The sequence below is a fragment of the Barbus barbus genome (genome assembly GCF_936440315.1).
Source record: "Barbus barbus genome assembly, chromosome: 11".
NCBI classification, from domain to species: Eukaryota; Metazoa; Chordata; class Actinopteri; order Cypriniformes; family Cyprinidae; genus Barbus; species Barbus barbus.
The window spans coordinates 19,500,565-19,522,943 of record NC_136739.1 but is presented as its reverse complement, the minus strand read 5'-3'; the positions used below and the strand labels follow the sequence as shown (position 1 = coordinate 19,522,943).

Here is a 22,379-nt window from a genome sequence, read left to right as displayed (position 1 = left end):
AGCATATTAAGTGTATTTATATGTTGCATTCCTTTTTTGTTGTTTTCAGGGATAAATGGGTATAAAGTCTTGTGTAACATAATTAGACTAATTAGAAGTGCATCAACTCAAAATTCTGGTAATGCATGGAATTTAGTTGCCCTGCCTATAATTTTACTTTGCCTAATGGACAGATAATCTTGCCACCTCCTGCACAGCATGTGTTTTTTGAGGCACGTGTGAGATTTAAAAGGATTTTGAACTAATGTTATTCATACGACAATAAATAAAAATAAAATAATTTATTTGCTTAAATAAAAAATGGACAAAAATACAAGACGACAGCACACAAAACAGATATGGGTAATCTGTGACAGTGGTGTAATTTACTTGCCAAAAGTTTTCACTAGTAAACTGAACGAATCTAACAGACAAAGAAGAGTTCATTGCATTTCACAGTTTATAAATCCTTAACAGAAGCCCACCAGTTTTCTGACTTCAGTCATCACGGGAGCTGCGAGGCTGCGAGCTTTCTCTGCTCCTTTGGCTAACAGACTCTCAAGATGGCCTCTGTCGGCCCTCAGTCTTTGGATCTCCAGCCGAATAGGTTGCAGTTTCTGTACAATAGCCTCGGCCACCACATTCTTGTATTGTCCAGTGTCCATACCTTCAGCCAGCCTGACCACCTCCTCCACGTTCTGTCCAGACACAGATGCGTGCATGGAGACAAGGTTTGATACACCAGGCCGACTCTCAGGCTCATAAGTCACTTCAGAAGTGAAGTCAGTCACAGCTCTGCGAATCTTAAGCACAATGTCATCAGGCGTATCGGTCAGGAAGACTGTAGCTAACTTTTGGGGGTCTGACTTGGACATCTTAGAAGATGGATCCCTCAGAGATTTCACCTTTCGAGTGCCACCTGAGAGTTAAAAAGCAGGAAAAGTTAAAAAATGTCATCTGCGCTGAGTGAATATTTCCTATAGTTTCCTATTCACTTCCATTATAATAGTCAATAGTTAACTATAATATAATAAAATATATAATTATAATATTATATATATTTATATACAGGTAATAGTTAACTATGTGTGACCCTGGATATGACAATATTTGGCCGAGATACAACTATTTGAAAATCTGGAATCTGAGGGAGCAAAAACATAAGTCAATTTACAAAATATCTTCATGGAACATGATCTTTACTTAACATCCTAATGATTTTTGGCATAAAAGGAAAATCAATCATTTTGACCCATACAATGTATTTTTGGCTATTGCTACAAATACACCCGTGCTACTTATGATTGGTTTTGTGGTTCAGGGCCATATAGATAAAATTTTAAAATAATAGTTTTACTCAACAAGGATATTTAAACTGATCAAAAGTGACAGTAAAGAGTTTTACAATGTTTCAAAAGATTTCTATTTCAAATAAATGCTGTTTAGAAAATTCAAAAGAAAAAAAATATCACCGTTTCCACAAAAATATTAAGCAGCACATCTGTTTCAAGCATTGATATAAGAATGATAATTAAAGAGGTGAAGAATAATAAAGAATAATATAATAATATCCAAATGATCATGTGACACTGAAGACTAGAATAATGATTGTTGAAAATTCCACTTTTCCAACACAGGAATAAATTACATTTTAAAATATATTAAAATAGAAAACAGTTATTTTAAATAGTAAAATGTCACTGTATTTTTGAACAAATAAATGCAGCCTTGATGAGCATAAGCATCCCACAAAAACTATACAATATAATATGGCATATTAATACCAGTAAATTACTGACACAAAATAGGAGTCAAATGTTGAATCGGTAACCTCTCTGATAGTGTCAGTCCTCTGTTGTATGTGTCATGTGTTCCTGCCTCTTGTGTTCTTTTTTGGTTTGTTTCCTGTCCTTGTTAAATGTAATCATTAGTTAATTCTTGTCCAGCCATGTTTGTCTAATTGTCTATGATTTACCCGTGTATTTATAGTCCTGTCTGTTCAGTTTGATTTGGTCTGGTCTACTCGTTATCCCTGGTGTTTCAAGTCTGTAAGCCTTGCCTTGTCCTGCCATGTCTTGTCCTGATGTCTACATTGAAGACTATTATTTGAGTTTACGTCCTCGTCTGCGCGTTCCCGTTTCCTCCTCGTGTGTGCACCATGGCAGATAGATTTAGTTCAGTAAAGAATGTGTCTTTTTTTTTTTCTTTTCTTTTTTAACTGTTCACGAAATGAACCGGCTCCTTTCTACCACTGCCAAAAAGCAGTGCAGGAAACATGCTATTTAATATCAATTTCTTTGAAAGCTTCCTTTACAATACTGCCTAACCATTTCAATACAAAAGTAATCATAGGATACAATTTTCCACTTTTTATAAGATACATTTCAGTAAATTAGCATTACATATAGCGACCACTGGTTGCACACTAATCAGATTGAAATGAAGAATCTCAGGAAAGCAACTGGGTGGTGTAAATATTATTTCTTTGTGGAATCACAACACAGATGGGCTCTAACGGTCAGATCTTTGATTTGGTTTCAGGGCAATAGATATTGTTTGGCTTCTTTAGCTTTGGCTCTGGGATGCAGGCACAGTCTTCCTTCACATGTAAGAAGAGCAATGCGAACCGGTCCTTTGTGAAGTCACTATAGGGAAACCCCCCAAATACATTATCACCCCGTCACTCAATAGAGGAGGAAGAGAACACTCCTTTAATCAAAGCGCCATCGCACACATGACTGGTTTCATGCTGTGCTTTTATGATGGCGATAATTACAGTGAATGAAAGAGTGAAGCTCAAACTGACAATTCAACATGCCAACCATGTGTGCGCACAACTTTTTGTGCAAGGGTATGCTGTGCGTGTGTGTACCATACAGCGAGGAAAGCAGGGAGCTGGAGAAGACACTTGAGAGCACTGACTCATTTGTGTGTTCGCTGAATGACACAGAGTAATTTGTCTTACTTTTCCACTTTTCAGGGTTTGTGCTCAGGTGAATCTTTATGAGAAAAACAGGCTGATTAAAACGGGAAGTTAATGTCATGAGGTAAAAATGAAAACTCCCAAACATACTGAGCAGGGCATGAGGCTCTGGGAAGAACTCTCCATACTGGTTGTTAAAGATGCGGGCCAAGTCCTGGGCAAGCTCCAAATGCTGGATCTGGTCCTCCCCTACTGGCACATGTGTGGATCTGCACAACAATAACATCACTCTCTCTCAAACACAAAGCTGGGAATAACCGCGCTAAGGATAAAACACACAAAGAGCACAGCCGCTCGTACTTGTAGAGCAGAATGTCTGCTGCTTGTAACACTGGGTAAGTATAAAGCCCCACGCTGCCTTCATTCTTCTGCCTGCTCTTCATCTGTAAGGAAAAGAAACGGAGGATTTAACGCTGGACGGACGGAGAGGAAATTTTGAAATAAATCTGAAGCACCTTTCATTACATCTGGCTGCAGAAGTCTATTTGTTTTCTTATTACAATGAAGTCTAACACCAAGCCCTTTCTCAGTTTCCCACATCGGCTGAATGAAGGAGTTTTGCCACATTAATGCACACAGACAGTGTCCAAAAGGCCACTTTCCGCCACGTTTCACATGCACTCAGCTGTTGAGTAAACAGCTAGGTGTTTTCCCTGCAGCGGTGGGAGGCTTCTGGCTGAGCTCTCCGTCAGCAGCAATATAAAAGGGTTGTCCTCTCTGGGTGAATCACAGTCATTATCAAGCCCTGTCTCTCCCTGCCAGGTCTGCCCGCCCTCATGACCAGCACAGGAAAAGCCTGTCGCCGTGCCACATGGACAGCAAACAAAGGAGGGAGGCCTGAGCATTTAGACTGGCATGTTACCATCTTCTAGAGGGCTCTAATATATCATGGGTCTTCTTATTTAATATACTCTCATGAGCAGATAAAACTCAGCAAAAACAAATGTTCTGTAATTACCTTCCATTGAGGCAGGTGCCGTAAACGGGGCATGCTGGTAAGGCAGCCTAGGATCCATGAGAGCTCAGCATGTTCTGAGACCTGCAGAGCAATTATATGATTACATTTTCAGAAAAAAAAAAAAAAAATGTAATGGTGCTCATTTCTCATTTCATTTATCAATTAATTTATTCAGAAATATATTAAGGGTACAGTTAATACACACAATGCCTTGAACACACATCATCTATGACGAGTATGTTTTTAATTCCTGAATTTAAAATTAATTTTGATGGAATCTTTAACAAATTAACAAATAATTAGAAAATCCTTTGTCCGATAAATTAAATTTGGTGCAACACACATACAGAAACATGGGAATATGCAAACCCCTGGATACCTTCATAAATGTGTCAAGATTAATATTTCTTTAGATAATTTGATGTTTTCATGATTGTACAATTCAGTGAAACTCGGAATGAATAATTTGTGATAATTGCAAAAACAACGTTTACCTTGAGAAGTCTATTAAATACCTTTTTAATTTTGAGAGTAATGAAAGATGTATATAAATATGCTATTACTTTTTACATTATAGCTACACCACATTTTTCGAGTCATTAAATTTAAACTTTAAAAAAAAAAGTCAAAAAGTACTTGGCACGCCATTAAAAAACTAAAATATTGTTTCTCTTTTTATTGTGGACACATATAGATTACCATCATGCTATCAAATTATCATTACTCTTGATATGCAGAGTGACAGCACTTAACAGGCATCAAAGGCAGCTTCGTAGCGCCCCTGTGTGGCAGTGAAGAGAACAAGATATTCCTCACCTCCCAATGTGGCACAGTATGAAGGCCTTTCTACATCCATACTTTATCACAACTGCTCAAACTAGTCCTTCTCTTGTTACAAAATCATGCGAAAGAGCTCATTTGATCGGCATTGTGAAATCTGCATAGAGTGTGCACACACACAGACACACTCAAAAGAAAAACACTCCTCTAAATCGTTCTGCTTCAGAAAATTAAACTTTATGAGTGCTGGCGACACAGCATCTCTCATACTCACAAAAGGATTCTGAGGCATCTGACGTAAACCCAGAGAGGAACGAACATAAAACGTGATTTTATGGCACAGCGCTGAAAGAGATATTTATTACATCTAGCTAATCTACATTTGAGGGTAAGACAGCGGATATGAAGATGACTGAAGGATCACAGAAAATCTGATATAGTGGTGGTGGATATCTTAGATGACTTCATATGTCAGATTTGTGCAATCAACTGAGACACAGAAATAGTAAGTGAAACAATAGAGCATTACATCTAAACTGATTATTCCTCAGATACATTCGTGAAATTTAAAGGGAGTCCGAAGTGTGAAAAAGGGTCATATTTGTTTAGATTTATGCAGAGTTCAATTACGCGAGTCTGCCAGAAACGTAAGTATAAATCTCTGTTGTGTGGATGTTATTCTGGCAAAAGGGTTTCTAGTGCAATACGTCTCAAACACACATACAGTTATAACACAAAGCACTATACTTAAGATCCGATTGATTTTAGCTTTTCACCATTTTTTCAATGAAGTCAAGTGTTTTCCTTGGGCCAGGGTATTATTTTCACATGTGGAACAGTCTTGAGCTCATATGTTCGATGGGAGGTCTTCAGTCCTGCCAAGATATGTGGCATGAAGTTAAAATGGAATAAAATCAGGGGAGTTTATGTATGCGTGTGTGTAGGTTTTCACATGCTCCCTGTAAAGTTTCAGTGAGAAAACACACAAAATTCTGACACGCTTGCACTCTGCTGCACAACACACACAAACACACACAGTTGAAAGCATATCAGGTGGCTGAGAGGAAGAACATGTCCACACTTATTATAGTTAGCCTTCAAAAGTTGCTCAATTCGAGAGAAAATGTGCTGGACAGCTAGCGATTTGCTGCGTACAGTAAAATCTATTATTATCCTCCTCTTTCTGCTTCATGTGGTTGATTTGAAGTGAACCGTGAAAACGCATCTGTGTGGTTTCCCCATCCTGAGAATTTGTAGAGATAGGATTCGGTTTGGTAAAATAAGCATTTAAAGCTAGCCTCCATTAAATAAATATTTGGCAATGGAAAATATGTTTTAGCTTACTGCCAGTAGTTTAGTAGTTTAGTACTGTCGCCTATTTAGAATGAGACTTTTGAAGTTATTTGAAAGGTGCCTTCGACATTTTTTTGGCAGAAAGGTTGAATAAAGATGTGCACACTTTAAAAACTATAATACTAATAGCATTTTGGGATAGCTCAACCCAACCCAAAATGAAAATTCAAAATGAAACCCAAAATGAACATTCACCATTTACTCACCCTCATGTCATCCTAAACCTGCATTACTCTTTTTCTGATGTGGAAGACAAAAAAAAGAGATTTGTTTTGTGCTCACAATGAAAGTGTTGATTTGGACCCCATTGACTTTCATTGTGTGACCAAAAACAGTTCATTAAAATATTTTTTTATGAGTTCAGCAGAAGAAAGAAGGTCATACAGGTTTGGAACAACATGAGTGTAAGTAAATGATGACTAAATATTAATATTTGTGTAAATAATCCTTAATTAAGGTGATTTAATACATGTTGCATACTTCAAAAAAGTCTTCAAAGCAGAACTCACTTGAGACTGCTGGAAAAGGATGGAGCGAGTCGGGTCTATGCCACAGGCCAACAGACTGGCGGCCATGTCCAGGATGTTTTCTCGGAGCATTTGAGGGTCCTGAGGCTGGGTGATGGAATGAAGGTCTACGATGCTGTACATGACTGTACTGTACTCGTCCTGCAGGGCCACCCAGCTCTCTAGAGCTCCCAGATAATTCCCCAAATGAGGAACACCTGTGGGCTGGATTCCTGAGAACACCTGTGCTTTAGGGAGGCTCTGTAAAGAAAAAGAGAAAGGTTTGAGACAAAACCTTTTAAAAAGAAAGACGAACATTCAAACAAAGGAGGGCATAAAAGTGAAGGCAAAGTAAGTTGGTGGTGTGCATACAGCCAGAAAGGAGACGCCCTACACAGTTTTATGTATGTTATCAAAGCGATAAATCCAAGACACGTTTCACACTAACAGAGCACCCTACTGGGTGAGAGAGTGCTAGAGCGGAACTTCTCCTTAGCCAATGAAAACACTCCACAGTTCACAGCCAGCCAATAGCAGCTTTTAAGAGCGATACAGTCGTGGAATAACAATCACAGTAGTGGTCTTGCCCAAAACAGCAACAGAAGAAAGCAGTGCACTGCTATAAACCTATAAAGTATATTAAAGATTGGGAAGAATAAAACAAAGGGGTCATTTTTAAATGTTTGGACTGAGAAGGAAGCCCACTACTCCTTAGGCTTTATAAAAAATAAAAGAGAGATTCACGCCCGCTGATTTCTGGACAAATATTGTGTTACTAGCAGGCCGAGACTTCAGATGGAAAACTTCTAAACTTCAGATTTAAAACTTCCAAATTTCCATACGTCAACTTCCAAACAACTTACTACAACTGCCAAATAATCTTTGCACTTCATAAAAAAGGTTAACTTTGCAGCATAAAAACATAAAAAAAATGGGGAAAACACACTTACATGAAAAGAGCCATGAACACCTGCATGGGTATGTATGAGGTGACTTACTTTGGGGCCCATATACAATCTAAAATCTATGGCTGATCTGAAATCAGTCTGGCTTCAGGGAAGCCTATAACCAGGGGAATAGAATCACTGATCCAAAGTCATTAGCTAGTTATAGGAAAGGAGCAGGCTATTTATGCCATTACTGGGTGAGTAATTGCAGTGTAGTGGCCCGAATGCACAGGGCCTCTCTGAGGTGTCAGAAGTGATTTGGGGCAGAACGAAGCCTGGTTCATGTGTGTTCTCACCTTGCGTTGTTCCCCTCTTCCCCTCCGGCCGATCATTAACCATCCAGACATGGTAATGGTGTCATTTGAGACAATCACACATAAGCTGAAACAACACTAGGCCCAACTACCGAAGGAATAATCAACCTATCGCACCTCCCATCTACCGACAAGAAGGAATGTCTGAAAAATCAGATTTTTAATATCAATTTTTTTGACGGCTGGCGTGATTGATGATTACATAGTAACCTTAGAAATGCCCATTTCAATGTCATTCTTCATTATTTATTAGAGTGTAGCTATGGTTTTAACATTGATAGGGACATTTTCTAATCAGTTACATAATACAGTAAATCCTAAATCTTTATATATTTAATTTATATGTTCGGTGTATATACATATGAGGGCTTATTTCGCAGTGTTGATGCCATAAAAAAATAATACAAAAACTACAAGCACCTTTTTTACTTCCTTATTTAGTCTAAAGTCAAATGAAAAGGCCTATGTTTTCAAATCTAAATTTGATTACATAAAATAAATCTCAAATAAACAAGCCTTGAGGTTCTAAATTGTGAAAGCAAATGTGTCAAGAATAAGCGATGCTTATGTCACACACAGATGTTAGACAGCATCCATGTTAATGTATAAAGTTAAATAAAATCCTTTATTTTACTAATTAAATAATGACATACAACACTCTTCCATTCTCATCTGCATTAATTGCTCAGTTTTCGTTTTACTCCGATTCACTGGGACTTGCTCGTTCTCCTCAGTTGTCCCACCAGCACAAACTACCCCTTGATGACACCTGACAGGAGAAGCAACTTCTCTCCTCATTTTTTGTACACTGACAAACGCAACACTGTTGTACCACAGTGCAGCAAAGTAGCAAAAAAAATCCCTCCAGGTCTACCATATGGAGTAGATATTAAACCGCATGTGTGTGTGCACAAGCTGATAGAGTTACACAGTACATCTACAATCCCTGTTCTTACACTCATAGGCACTTTGTAGGAGTATTTCATTGTAAGACTATCTGTGTGTGTTCCAGTTGGTGTAGGATTGAGTAAGTAAGTCTTGAAACAACTAAATACATGGAGGTCAAGAGGATTTCAGATCATTGCATCTCAAGAGGTGCTTTAAATAAAAAGAGGTGCTCAATTTACTTTAAAAACTTTAAAAAGGTCAAGCAACCGTCATTTGACCATTTGAGATGGATTGACCCTTTTGTATCAACAAAGTGATAATATTGCAATACAGTAATGGAAAAACAGAAGCTAGGCTATGTAAAATTCAGCTCCAAGGCTACCATGAGACAACACTTAACAACACTTAAACCTTCATTGCAAACATATTATGTGTGAAAACAATATCTTATATTTTGAAAAATGCCATGCTCAGACAGGATTTGTTGTGAGAAATTATGTTTTTTAAGCCAGTGGTTTTCAAATGGGGTCACATAGAGCAGAGAAAAAAACAATGATAAAAGCAAATGATAACATGCAACTACTATAATTAACTTATCAGCTTCTAAAACACTTTTCATATTTTTTGTTGACGTCAAGTATATCTGATCAAAATCTACATATCTTTTATCCGTCACTTGGTAAAAGCCAGCTAAATTAGGCAGACACCCACAAACCATGTAAAGACTAAATAAATAACAATGAATTAATGTCAATGTGTCATTTAAGGGACATTTCTATTTACACGTTTAAGCACAGCATGGGGTCTCCACTTGATGTCCAATGTAAATTTGGGTAAGGGACTGACACAATGAGCATGTAATTACAACTGGCCATTCAGATTTAATAAAGTTCTCTGATTTGAGCACTTTAAACTCAAAATCGGTACTGTACACAACGATAAGGACCCTATAGAGCTGAAGTCCTGGAACATCCTGGCAGAGACGCCCATCTTTGCATGCCAATTCCAACACTGCCTTTCACCACCCTTTATGGTTCTGCAGGAAAGCATCAGCAGCTCAGTAAATGTGGAGAAGCTCTCCACAGGAGCTGATATCAGAGAGGGAGCATGAGGCCAGTTCTGAACGGCACCTCTGACCCTCCCGCCCCAGTCCATTTGTCCCCCACTAAGCTTCAGACACACAGAACCTACTGTTATGGTGTCTATCAGCATTGCCTCACTCGCCCTATTAAAACAGACATCACGCTGAACAGCAGAAACACATGCCTTAATCCTGCCACTCTCCGCTGGGCTACCAACAAAGCCCTGCTTTAGTGAAATATAGAGCAGAAAATAATTTTATGCACCTTCCCCTGCCCGAGACGGTTGGGAATGTGTGTTTTTGCCGTACCGAAACATACTCGGCTTGAAGCAAAGTGCGAATGGCCAAAAATAAAGCAGGGACGAGACCCGATTCGAGGGGAAAACACATTAGAGAAAGCGTGAGTAACAAAGCCAAAAAAGCAGTGAAAGAATGAGCAGGAGACAGAGCAAAAGAAGAGGTATTTGTGGGGAGGAGGGCGACGTACAGGAGGTGGTAGGGGGGCAGGAGACGGAGCGTTTGATTAAATCTGTGGTTGACGTTTCGGACAGGTGAGATTGATGAGGTTCCTCTACGCTTCACACTGTGCGGAGAGCGTAGGGAGAGGAACAGAAACACGCAGTGTGAAGAGCCAGGGCTGGGGGCCCTCTCACACCGTGGGGTCCCTGGCCTGATTAATGGGGCTGGAGTCCCTTCAAAAACAGCGATCCCAGCAGAAAGGGCTGCACCGTGCTCCAAAAATAACCAGGACGGGACAGCTGCTCCACTACGGACTGCGGCTTAGAGCCCAAACCCTGAACTGTTTAGGACCAATCGCTTTTGTTTCACTACAATCCTCCCGCTGCTGATCGCATTACATATTAAAAGATAGGTTATGCTTAGTCTCAAACCAAAACCCAACGTCTGGCACGCAGAATGATAAATGTCTTGCATGGATTATATTGCGATATTTGGACACTCTATATAAACTACACTAAGCAAATAAAGGACAGAGCCACTTCTGCTTTTTTCCCTTTTGAGCCTCGACAGGAAAAAAACGGAGGCGCTAGCCTACTAATGACAAATTAAACATATAAAAGTCACAACGAAGTAGAAATAACCTGCACACACCTCATAAATTTATCAATGTGTAATTATGGTAACACTCAGGAACTCCGGAGCCAGAGTTTTTTCCTTGTTCCCTATAATTTCCTCCAGTACTGACTGTTGGTTTGAGCAGAACTCAGAAGCTCGATACCAGATAGTAGGTGCAATACAATTAACTACGTCAGATTTTCGGTAACCGTAAATCTACAGGGTATGGTGCAAACCTCCACATTGAAAAAAGCTTGATATGATTTACTTTAAAACAATATTCACTCAGAAACTGCTAGTAAATTTCAGAAACACATTGAATTAAATGCAAAATTTAAAAGATAGAAAAGATTCAAAATAATATTTTCTCCTAAAACATGCTCAAATCATCTTAATATTATTATTAACTTGAAAAAGTATTTTTCACAGCGCAGCATTACTCTACAGGAATTTAGAGCCAAAATACACTAAATTATCCAAAAAATTATGAGCGATTAAGGGGTCTGGAGGAGTTATTCAGCATATATTACGTTCATCCTTCAGAATGATGAACCGAATTACACAGCGGAGTGTGAAATAAAGTGCTTAGCTGACATGTCAAAACAAATCGTCTAATTAATAAATACAATCAGGCCCGGCTCATATGTGCCTGCTTTCCTACAGTTTCCTCTCCGTGCAGCTCTGGGAATAGGTTTAATGGTTTTAGCTGACATGAGAGTTAGAGCATTTAGACCTGAAGGAGAATTAAGAGCCGTTTCCTTTTTGTGCAACACGAGGCTGAGATGACTGATATCAGCCATTAAGACCACAGACGATTAAGGGCCGGATAGGGAGCGTCATGTTTTATAACGCAGCTTGGAGCGAGGGCCCACTGCATCCTGCTGCCTCATGCTGCAACGTATGGAAGGATAATCAGGGAAGTTTCAGGATGTGATCGGAAAACAAAAGCTTAAAACTGACATGAGTTTTATTGTCTGAACAACTGCGTAAAACACTTACACAACAGCGGTATTTCAACAGCTCCAGAAACAGAACAAGAGTTTTCAACATAGAGTGAAAGGTTAATGCTGAATTTATTTTGCATTTGTTGCTGAATCTCGCTGGTTTTGGTGGTGAGAAAATCTAAGCACCTAACATGCTCATTTTATCCACTTGCCACTATTTGACACGTTTCATAAATAATATTTATTTATAGGCATGGATTTCATTGGTCAAATTTCCCTCTCATTTATACTTGAACAGAAAAATCTGTGCTCATCTTTTCACACTGCAGCTAAATGCCTTTTCATAATCCTTTCTTTGCCAAAAAAATATGCTCTATGCTTTGACGTACATCACACCTAGCAGCATTGTGAACGTCCAGATTAGCATGCAGTGCCTGACATTTGGAGAAAATTAAAGCAAATGAAAACCAACACCTCATTTCAAATGTTGTTGCTGGTAATAAAGGACTGCTGGGATGGTTTTGACGTCTTTCTGTAACCTCACTCCCACAGTCGCAGCACTCTGCACTTTAGAGTCCCAAACGACACACTGCCTGTAGTTAACAAAACAGAGACTGGCTGCCAGCGGTGGACGCACATTCCTACACGGCAAGTGTGCTGAAGCCATCAAATAAAACCGGGTTGTCAATCAAGTCAAGGCAGTGGGGGCTTCGCATGCTCTGTAAAAGGCTCACTAGTTATAATTTACTGTGCTCAGGTCCAGTTAGCATTACATACACTCAGGGAATTGCGCTGTTAATTAACAGTTTCTTTACATACTCTGGTTTACTTTAAAAGCCGGAATTTCAATATGTATAAAAGGCTGTGATGGCTGTTATAAATAATGTCATTTTAGGATGGTTTATAACAGGGAGACACGGCTAATTGAGCAAGAATGAGCAGGTGAGCTTTGCAATGAGGGTCGAGATAATTCAAATATAAAAGGTTAAATTTTTTTTATAAAATCGTTATAATAATAATAATAACAGGTTGTTCTGGAAATGTTCTGTCACTTACCCATTTCCATAAGCATTAAAATATTCCAAGAACATTACTGTCTATTGGCAAATCACATATCTACACAGTAAAACTCAAATGCTTAAGCATATTCTAATAAAAGGTGAGGCAATCTTAGTTGTGTAGTAATCATACAAATATTATTTAGCAAAAATAAAATCTGATTAAAAATCATATTCTCCAGAACTCACATGCCAAGCCACAGATACAAGGACTGTCCTGTTAGAAATGTCATCTAAATTTTTATTCTTTTCTTTTATGATTTTCATGATTTAACATGAAAATATTAATGCTACTTTCATGATGAACATCCAGCAAAAGGAAGACAAATTTGTTTTTCTGAATTAACGAGTTAATTATCTCAGAATTACGAGATAATTTTTAAAGAAAAAAAAAGTTTTTGCTCTGTTTTTCTGAATTAACGACTTAATTATCTCAGAATTACAAGATAATTAAGTAATTAATTCAGAAAAACAGAGCAAAAACTTTTTTTAATGAAAAATTATCTCGTAATTCTGAGATAATTAAGTCATTAATTCAGAAAAACAGAGCAAAAACTTTTTTTTTTTTGACAAAAACAGAGTAGATTTTTTTTTCCTCAAGTGAATGCAATACACTTCCGTAATCTTTGGAATAATATGGAATTAATTAACTTATAACTCATCAAACTCCATTGCAAAACATGTCTAAAACAGTTCCACTGTTGTTTGCTACAGAATGAGAATAAAATGAGATAATCAGAAATATTATTATAATTTAAAATTATTTTAAAACTGTTTTCTATCTGAACATGTTTTAAAATGCAATTAATTCGTGTGATGCAATGCTGAATGTTCATATTACATCTATCTCACTACATACCACCACCCTTTTAAAGCTACAAATCTATAGCACAGCAGAACCCAATTTCCTCACAGATAACCACGTCAAGATGCTTAACTGCATGCTACAGCTAAATAAATTAAACTGCCACCAAACATCAAACTATTCTTGACATTAATAAGCTTTAACAACTATACACTCGCAACAATATCACAAGCAATTGCAAAGACTCTTTTTAAACAACGCCATTATTTGCACTCTATTAGCCTATATCTGAAAATACTGTAATGTGTTTGGATTGAGAATTACAGCTGTCGGATACTTTCAATGCATTACAGAAGGTTTCCACTGAAGGTGATCCATGTAACAGATCCTCAGTAAAGCTGCCAAACTGGCAAATAACAAAATGGTAAAAAAAAGAGAACCTATCTTACCCCCGTTCCCGTCGCTTTTCCAGCTTTAAATAACCTTCTGTGGGAATTACTCCTATGAATAAAACGAAAGACAGATTTCACGTTACACCTCATGGAGAGCGCCATCTTGGCTTATTCATAAACAAAGGCGTACGGTGTCCAATAAGGGACATACGGCCAAAACACACACTCAGGAAAACCACCCATGAAATTGCTACCTCTGCAAAAATATTTTGTACCATAGCAAAATCTCATAAAAGACCTTTAAGGAATTTCAAATAAACAAATAAAATAGTTTTTTCCCCCCAATAGGCTTCAAAGGAAGTGAATGGTACCTGAGGCTGCCATTCTACCACAGAAGAAATTGAAAATAAACAACAACAACATTTTTACTTCTGAGTTAAGTAGCCTATCCCATTAAAACCAACCTCACACTTAATTCTTCCTTTACACTGCAAAAGCATAAATGCTTAGTGATTGTGTCTGCGTCTCATGACCTGAGCAACTGTTCTGACAGCATTTTTATTATTAAAACATACCTATGCTCAAATATGTCACTAGCCTACTGTAGGCACATAAACTCACTGTTTTGAGACAGAAAAAAGTATCACAGTCCAACCCAGCATTTCATTTTACTTAATTATCGACCCCCTGGTTTTTCTAACAGATGTTTTAAAAAAGTACAAACAGTTCTCTGTTTTGCAGCGTTTCAGACTTCTTTAACCACATCTGCAGCTGATTAATCTCACCTTTGCATCTGGTTGTATTCACACACATATTCTATATTCAAGACTGTCTCCTGCGGCACTGTGCGCTGTTGTAACACATAGGCCGTGATCAAGCAGAGTGTATATAGCAAAACCTCACTTTGTGTTTGCATCATGCTGCATGATTCTCGCTCTCTCTGTTGGCTGTTAGTGCCTTTGGCATCTATTTCCTGACCACCCGGTTGCATTGCATTGTTTTGCACCCCTGTGAAGAGGAATTCTCATTATATCATGATGATGATGACATTTCTCTCTATTCCTAAAAATATTAAAGGTGGTTTTACTACAACATTTAATTACTTTATTTCTTATTTTAATGTACTGCAACAAAATAAAATGTTTGTGGTGTTTGGAAAAACCGCTTATGCTTACATTTGACATTTTGTGTGTGTGATTGAGTATGTGTGACAGAAAGAGAAGGATGGAGAGACAGAGAGAGAAAGAGAGCAAAGCAGGGTGGGTATGCAGAGACTGAACTGGCAGCACCCCACTGTGATAGACTTTAGGAAAATAATATGTGGCTAATCTCTGTGTTTGAGTGTGTGTGGTCCATGAATAACATCTCCAACGTGACTGAGGTTCCTTTGTTTTACAAAAAGAATATCAGTTTATTTATATTTTTAAGTAATGGAAATAACTTCAATACAGTGTAGCCAAAATGTAAGCATTTTTTATTTATTCAAAGTTACATTTATGATGCATTTATTTAAATAATGGTACAAAAACACTTGCTGTAGGGACTCGCTATAGAATCTCAAAATTGCCTAATTCCTTAATAATTAATAAATTGGAAATTGAATTGAAATTGTCTCACAAAATTGTTGAATTAGGATGACAGGAATAGAAATTTCCTAAAAGAAATTCAACACACCTAAAAGTTAACTCAACAAAAGTTAATTTATTACAGTTTGATGTATTGGAAGTAGCATCAAATCACTTCTTCCACATTGTGATGAGCATCTGAGTGAAACAGAATAAAATAAAAAAGAAAAACACAGGACAGGGACGTGGTTCTATGTTTTTTGAAAGAGGCAGATTTGAATGCGAGCTTGCAGTGATTGCAGTCTGTAATACATCACCAGAGAGAAGTTTGTCATTTCACAAGAGGATTGGAAAAAAAATTGCAAGCACAAAAATTCTTACATGGATGAATTGTTCACATTAAGATCAATATCATTAGTTAGAAAATAGACAGGGTGAAATTCTATTTCATACTAATTCAAGGCAATAAGGCCCATAAACCTTAAAAACATCAAAAGGCTTTCAAACTTTAAAGAAACTATTTTCTCTCAACTCTTTTTAAATCTGCTTCCTTACATTTAAATTCAATTCTGAATTCTGCTGGCAGCCCCATTTCAATTCACTGTTTTTCAGAAGGGGTACATGCCCTATTCAACCGTCAAAAATCTTTGTTCCCATATTTATTGCATGCAAGGCCTGTCTGCTGCGTGAATGTCGACCTCTTTCATCGCCCTCCCTGATCACTAATTGTTCATCTCCTCACTACAGATTTATCTGCCCAACCACCCTCATAGGTCTGTTCTAAAAAGCCTGGCCAAGTTTCAAGTAATAGAACCAGGGCCTATTGACCGCCCCTGATGTGCTGTGGAGAGAATGGGCAGGGTGGCTGTAACCAACAGCCCACCTGTGATAATATATAGAGGCAGGGGGCCATGGCCCACCACGGGGCAAGGCTATGAGGGCACGGGCCTTGGGAACGCAGGGACCGGGCCTGGGCCTCAGCCTGCATCAACAGCTCCCTGACACGCCAGCATCCTGACACTGACAGACAGGCCTTCCCCTCTGACACTGAGCCCACGGGGTGCCTGCCACCCAAGTCGACGGATGGATGGATGAATTGATGAGAAGATGGATAGGTAGATGGATGGCTTGGCCAGTTAAATAACAGTTCCATTTAATTGAAGAGCCCTAAAGAGCGCTTTTGGAAATTTCCATGTATTTTAATTATTTTTCTCCCAACTACTTTGGTCCGTTAAGGAAAATAAACAGCTGGTGAGAAGTATTTTGTGTAAAGCAATGTTTGCTCCTGAAAGGAGAGTCTGGTTTCCATTACAGCTATGCCATCATGTCTGAATAGCCTGCAGCAGCGAGCAAGACGGTAGTCCAAGCAGACCGGGCCGGACTTTGGGTGCTATAATGGAGTTATCTCTTTCACTGTTCTTCCTCCAGAATGCCACAGCTCCGTTCACGGAGACCCGAGGCTTCACGTTAAGCACAGGCCACCAGACGTCCTTCTCAGCTGTGGGGAACATGTGATGTGGTCCTCTTGCCTGTCAGAGGCAAATACGTGACTGTTTTCGAACAGGCAGGGAAGCAGCCAGCCGTGTGTGTCTGTGTGGTGCTGAGGTGGGAGGGGGGTCATCCCTCAGGAGGGATGTGTTTCAGCACCTTGTCTCCTTCTCTGTTATAGCGCTGACAGAACAGGAGGGAAAGAGTGACGGGGGTGGAGAAAGGGTCTCTGCTCTCTCTCTCCCATATGCTGTCTTCACTCTCCCGCTATCATACAGTAAAGCACAAGTGTGGGGTCAAAAGATCACGGTTAAGGTCATGAGCTCGGAAAATGTAAACTACATATAGTACAGTGGCATTTTGATCTTGGCCAACGGAGACTCATGAACATAACTGAACATCTTAAACTATCATTCATAAGTTTGTAGTTGGTTAGATGATAGAATGTTTTTGAAAGAAGTCTCTTATGCTCACCAAGGCTGCATTTATTTGATCAAAAATACAGTAAAAGCAATAATATTGTGAACATTTAAAATAATTGTTCTCTGTTTTATTATATTTTAAAATGTAGCCATTAAATGCAGCCATTACTCCAGTCTTCAGTGTCACATGATCCTTCGGAAATCATTCTAATTTGCTGATTTGGTCCTCAAGAAACATTTCTTATTACTGTTAATGTTGAAAACAGATGTGCTGCCTAATATTTTTCTGGAAATTGTTATCTTTTTTTTCATGATTGTTTGCTGAAAAGTTCCCACAGCATTTATTCAAAATAGAAATCTTTTATAAAATGTTGCTCTTACTTACTTTTGCGCAGGTTAATGCATCCTTGCCGAATGTAAGTATTAATTTCTTTTCTTTTTTTTAAATCTTACTGAACAAAGATTTTGAATTGCAGTGTACATTTGATATTATTTGTGATTTTGTGTATTAGTATTGAAAAAGACTTTCAAACCTTGTCCGTCCACTTACAGCAAGTTTTGCACATCAGAAGATATCGTGTGGCTTCCGTGACAGAGATCGCAAAATAAGAAAATTGCTTTTGCTTTTGATTAGATGTCACATGCAATAAATTGACAAGTTGCATTTAGGACCAACTTTTCTTTCCATTATTTTTTAGGTTTGATGATTGCATGGCAATTATTGGAATAATGATTTCCAGCTCTTCGCATCCAATAATGATGTATATCAGAACGCTACTGGATTCAATTTCACCACACAAAAAAAAAACACTGGTTATAAGTGGATGGACATTATCATTGTGGTCTCCTTTTGATGGAAACAAAATAATTGCTAATTTAAATGGAAATTTCACCCTAGTATATCCAAAATGACCCTCTTGTTCTAAACCACTATTTTTTTAGTTTTGGATTCTGAACAAGTAGCAAAGCAATTGTTTTAGCCTATATGTCACTTTCTTTCCTTCTTTCACACATAACCTGATTTTACTGGTTCCGGTTCTTCCTGACTCATGCAGCACAAACTGGTGGTAGATTCTGAATAGACCAGAGAGATTTGATTTTCTTTGACAGTGCATGCAGCTCTTTGATGATTAAATCATTTATTGGTTCATGCATCATTACATTAGGCAATGCTAATAGCGCCATTACATGTCATGCTTAGCAAACTGATGAATGAAATGCAAATGTGATACTTCATAAGATGAGAAAAGTTATATTTAAAAGGGAAGGAGCTACAGCTGTGGTTATAGGTGTTGCTGCTGTGAAGTAAGAGAAAGAAGGGGAGAGAAAAACAGACTGGAGAAAGGAGGCACCGTAACATCGGAGCAGGACTCTGATTATATCCAGATAGCCTGGTTTCACCACCGTGCCTCATTGCAAATGTGCCTGTCTTCTGAATCTACTTTCACACACACACACACACACACACACTGCTCTATGCAGTACATAAAGCATGCATCAATGTGTGTGTGTGTGTGTGTGCCCCTTTTAGGCTCTGCTGTTGTCAGCACGCTACTCTTCAGAATATGTAAAGTGTATCACTTTACAGTGAAGTCACAGGCCTGGAACCTCCTCCCTCTAGCTGCTGCAAACCCTGTAATTTCTTTTTGCATTTTATTTCAGCGTAATCTCTTTACATTCTTCACGGGAAAGACAAAGCTGCTGTTGTAAGTAGGGGGAGACCTCAGTATCTTAAAGATGAAGGTACGGAGAGAGATAAAGGGTACAGTATCTCTCAGTTTAAGGAGGATTTACAGAGTATGAACAGAATCAAGGAAACAGATACACAGTAGCTGCCGTCCACCTTGTGGTGACAAGTGTAGACTGGCTACTGAAATTCAGAGAACACACTGTCCACATTATAATTTGCTGCTAAACTGTCATAATTCCAAATGTACAGGAAATAACATGACTGCAGGCGACACAAAATCGCTGAGCCCAAAATAGAAGCGCCAGTATTCTTTGGGTTTGTGACTCTTGACTTTGTGACTCAAGACAATTAGCTGGTTCAGTGACACACAAGGGCAACGACAAAAACGTCTTTGAGCATTTGCATGTAATTAGAGACATAATTAAAATGTACAATACGTGGCTCTGAGAAAAAGCAGGATCTGTTGGCTGGTTTACAGTCTGTTGGTTTACAGCTGTTTTCCTGAATAATTAAGCGAGGAGAAAACAAGCCGTACCTGCCACAGCTGGAATCTTTTTCATATCCTAAAGACGGCTGTCTGAAGATTAACACTAATTTAATAGAAACCATAAACATCTCAGATGGATAAATAGTAAATAGTCGTTTTTGGAAGTAAATAGTCTTTTAATGGGCAGTGACAGATATTGCAGCACTAATCATTAGTAGTTTTAGTTTTGTTCATTTCTATTAAGATGTCATTGTAATGATGATAAATATATATTTGAAAGAAATACCTGGGCTGTACAATTATTTTGGTTTATCTTTAATTTATCTACATATTTAATATTAATATAAAATATATAAAATACATAAGTTTGTTTGGCGTACAAAAAATAAATGCAACAAATTTCATAAAATAAATAATAATATTTGTAAGTAAGACAGAAATGATCCTATTCAGAACTGAAAAAGTCTTACAGTGTGCTAGTCAAGAGGCTTTCTATGTTGGATTTTGTTTTTTGCTAAAATTTTATCTTAAAGCATAAAAACTAAATTTACATTTCCAAACAACTATTTCATATTAGCTTACCTGAACATTTTTACAGCTGGTTTTTAATTTTGTTTAAAGATCATGTCAGCTTGTGCCCAGAACCAGCTGGTTATGATAGCTTAGACCATTAACTGAAAATAGGAGGCCAACATTTCCGTGCCAATCTGAATATGTATATTTTTTCCACATTAATGAAATGACTATGTTTATTCAACTTCCAAACTTTTTTCCTGCACATGAAGGTTAAATGACTGTTGTACAATGAAATCAAAGGTGTGAGCTACTGTGGGTTTAGCAGCAAACACTAACAACTTTTAAAGTGTCAAAATGGTTTCTTGGAGACACTAATATTAGGACACATGCCGAGTAAATAAAGGCAAGGTAATATAAATTTAAAAAAAGATGCCTTGGAACATTCAATTCAGTTTGTGTTGAAAGAACTTAAATTGTAACAGCATCAGTCATACATGATTACCATCATGCTGAGGAAAAATAAAAAGATTAACCGAACCAAAATATTTTAAGGTAAGAAAGTTATACATGTGGTTCACAATGTAATTTGTGATCATGTTAATGACCAGATGGGAAAGGTTGTAGCACTACCCAGTGTAGGCTACTTAAAAAGGCACCGACATTTGACACAAATGTGAAATGAAGGAAAATTAATTTTCAATTAAAAAATAGATCAAAAATAGAAAAATTGACTTTAAAACAAATATTGTACTGCATAAAATTACTTTTTTTAAATTAATATGGGACTTTAAAAAAAATCTTAAAATGTTCATAAAAACTATTTTATTTTTAATTTTTTTTAGAAATGTATTCAACTAAAATAAATAAATAAATATCAATTGCACATAAATGTTGTCTGTTCAGTTAAAAAAAAAGAACTACAAAACAAAAACAGCACGAATACATTACAGTTAACTTGTTATTTTCTGAGCAGAGATAATTAGGCTAATTACCAGCGATCTTAAGATCCACGCGAGCACTGTTTAAGCAAATTGTATGTCGACGTCTTAATTTGAAAATAAAGAGAAAAGCAGCACATGAAACGTGAAAATCAATAATCAGCCCAAATGTGTCAAACGGACCTCACTTTTGCGTTTAAAATCTACAAAAAACAGCTCGGAGGTCGTGGGTCAGTTGCGTGATCATAGGTCACCCTCTAGTGGAGAGACCCCAGAGTGTCAGAATGAACCCTCAATCTGTCAATGAATACAGAGCAAACATGGACGAACGATTAGGATCTTGCAGTAAATTTACTAACCGAGCACTGATAGGGACGGGGCATATAATGAAGGGTATTTAGAGCGCATTGCACGGGTGAATGAGCCGGCTAATGGAAATGATAGACATGATTAGCCTTTAATGTGCGCTGAATGAGGGGATCTGGTATCATAGGCACTGCAAAGACAGCACGGAGAATGTGCATTTATATGTGCATCAGCATCTTAATGAAAACGAGCTTCATTCCTGAGCAATCAAGACCCTCAAGGCAGAAAACAGGCCGCGCACTACGGAGGCGCGCGCAAAAGTGGCCAGTGTTACCGTGGAAACCGAATACTCAGCATGTAAATAATGTGATCTATCTTTACCATCTGGAAAAGATTGGGTTTGGGTGCCTTAACCGCCTCTCTACCGACATGCGAGGGGGACCCATTACCATATTTATTTGTACTGCTAAACTTAGTCCGCGATTATGTAGTGGTGGATTGAGAGTAGATCCTAAACAAACTCATATATTAAAGCAGGATTTGGAGTATAACTTGAACAATAATGGATTTACAAGACAAGAGGGTTTTCCCCCTTTTTCACAAGCTCTCCATTTCTCAAAAATTGAATCCAGACTTTTTGGGGGTGAGCCTTTATGCCATGAGAGCGCAGTGAGGGGGTGGGATCTGGCCAAGGTATTTATCATATTTGAAAAATCTAGTTTGATGGGGGAAGGGAACAAAGAGTAATGGAGACGGGAAGAGAAGCTACTCAAACTCACAGTCTTGGACAGAGAATCATGCGCGAGTTGCTTGTGGCATAAACATGAGGTCCCTCCTGCTCTGTAAAATTGTCATCCAGCTCTCTTTTCCCGGATGGATGAATGCAAGAGTCTTCCTCTGCTCTT

General features: G+C 38.1%; 1 protein-coding gene across 1 annotated transcript; it reads right to left on the bottom strand.

Annotated features, from left to right (window-relative positions):
- Positions 1-267: 267 nt before the first annotated feature.
- On the bottom strand, positions 268-14,230 carry LOC306876927 (tryptophan--tRNA ligase, mitochondrial-like). The gene is made up of 6 exons (XM_079428381.1): positions 14,120-14,230; positions 6,563-6,820; positions 3,921-4,001; positions 3,263-3,345; positions 3,053-3,171; positions 268-898 (listed from the first exon to the last, which is right to left on the bottom strand). Exons 1-6 carry the CDS (start codon positions 14,222-14,224, stop codon positions 450-452), a joined length of 1,095 nt encoding a protein of 364 aa, XP_079284507.1. The 5' UTR covers positions 14,225-14,230; the 3' UTR covers positions 268-449.
- Positions 14,231-22,379: the final 8,149 nt, after the last annotated feature.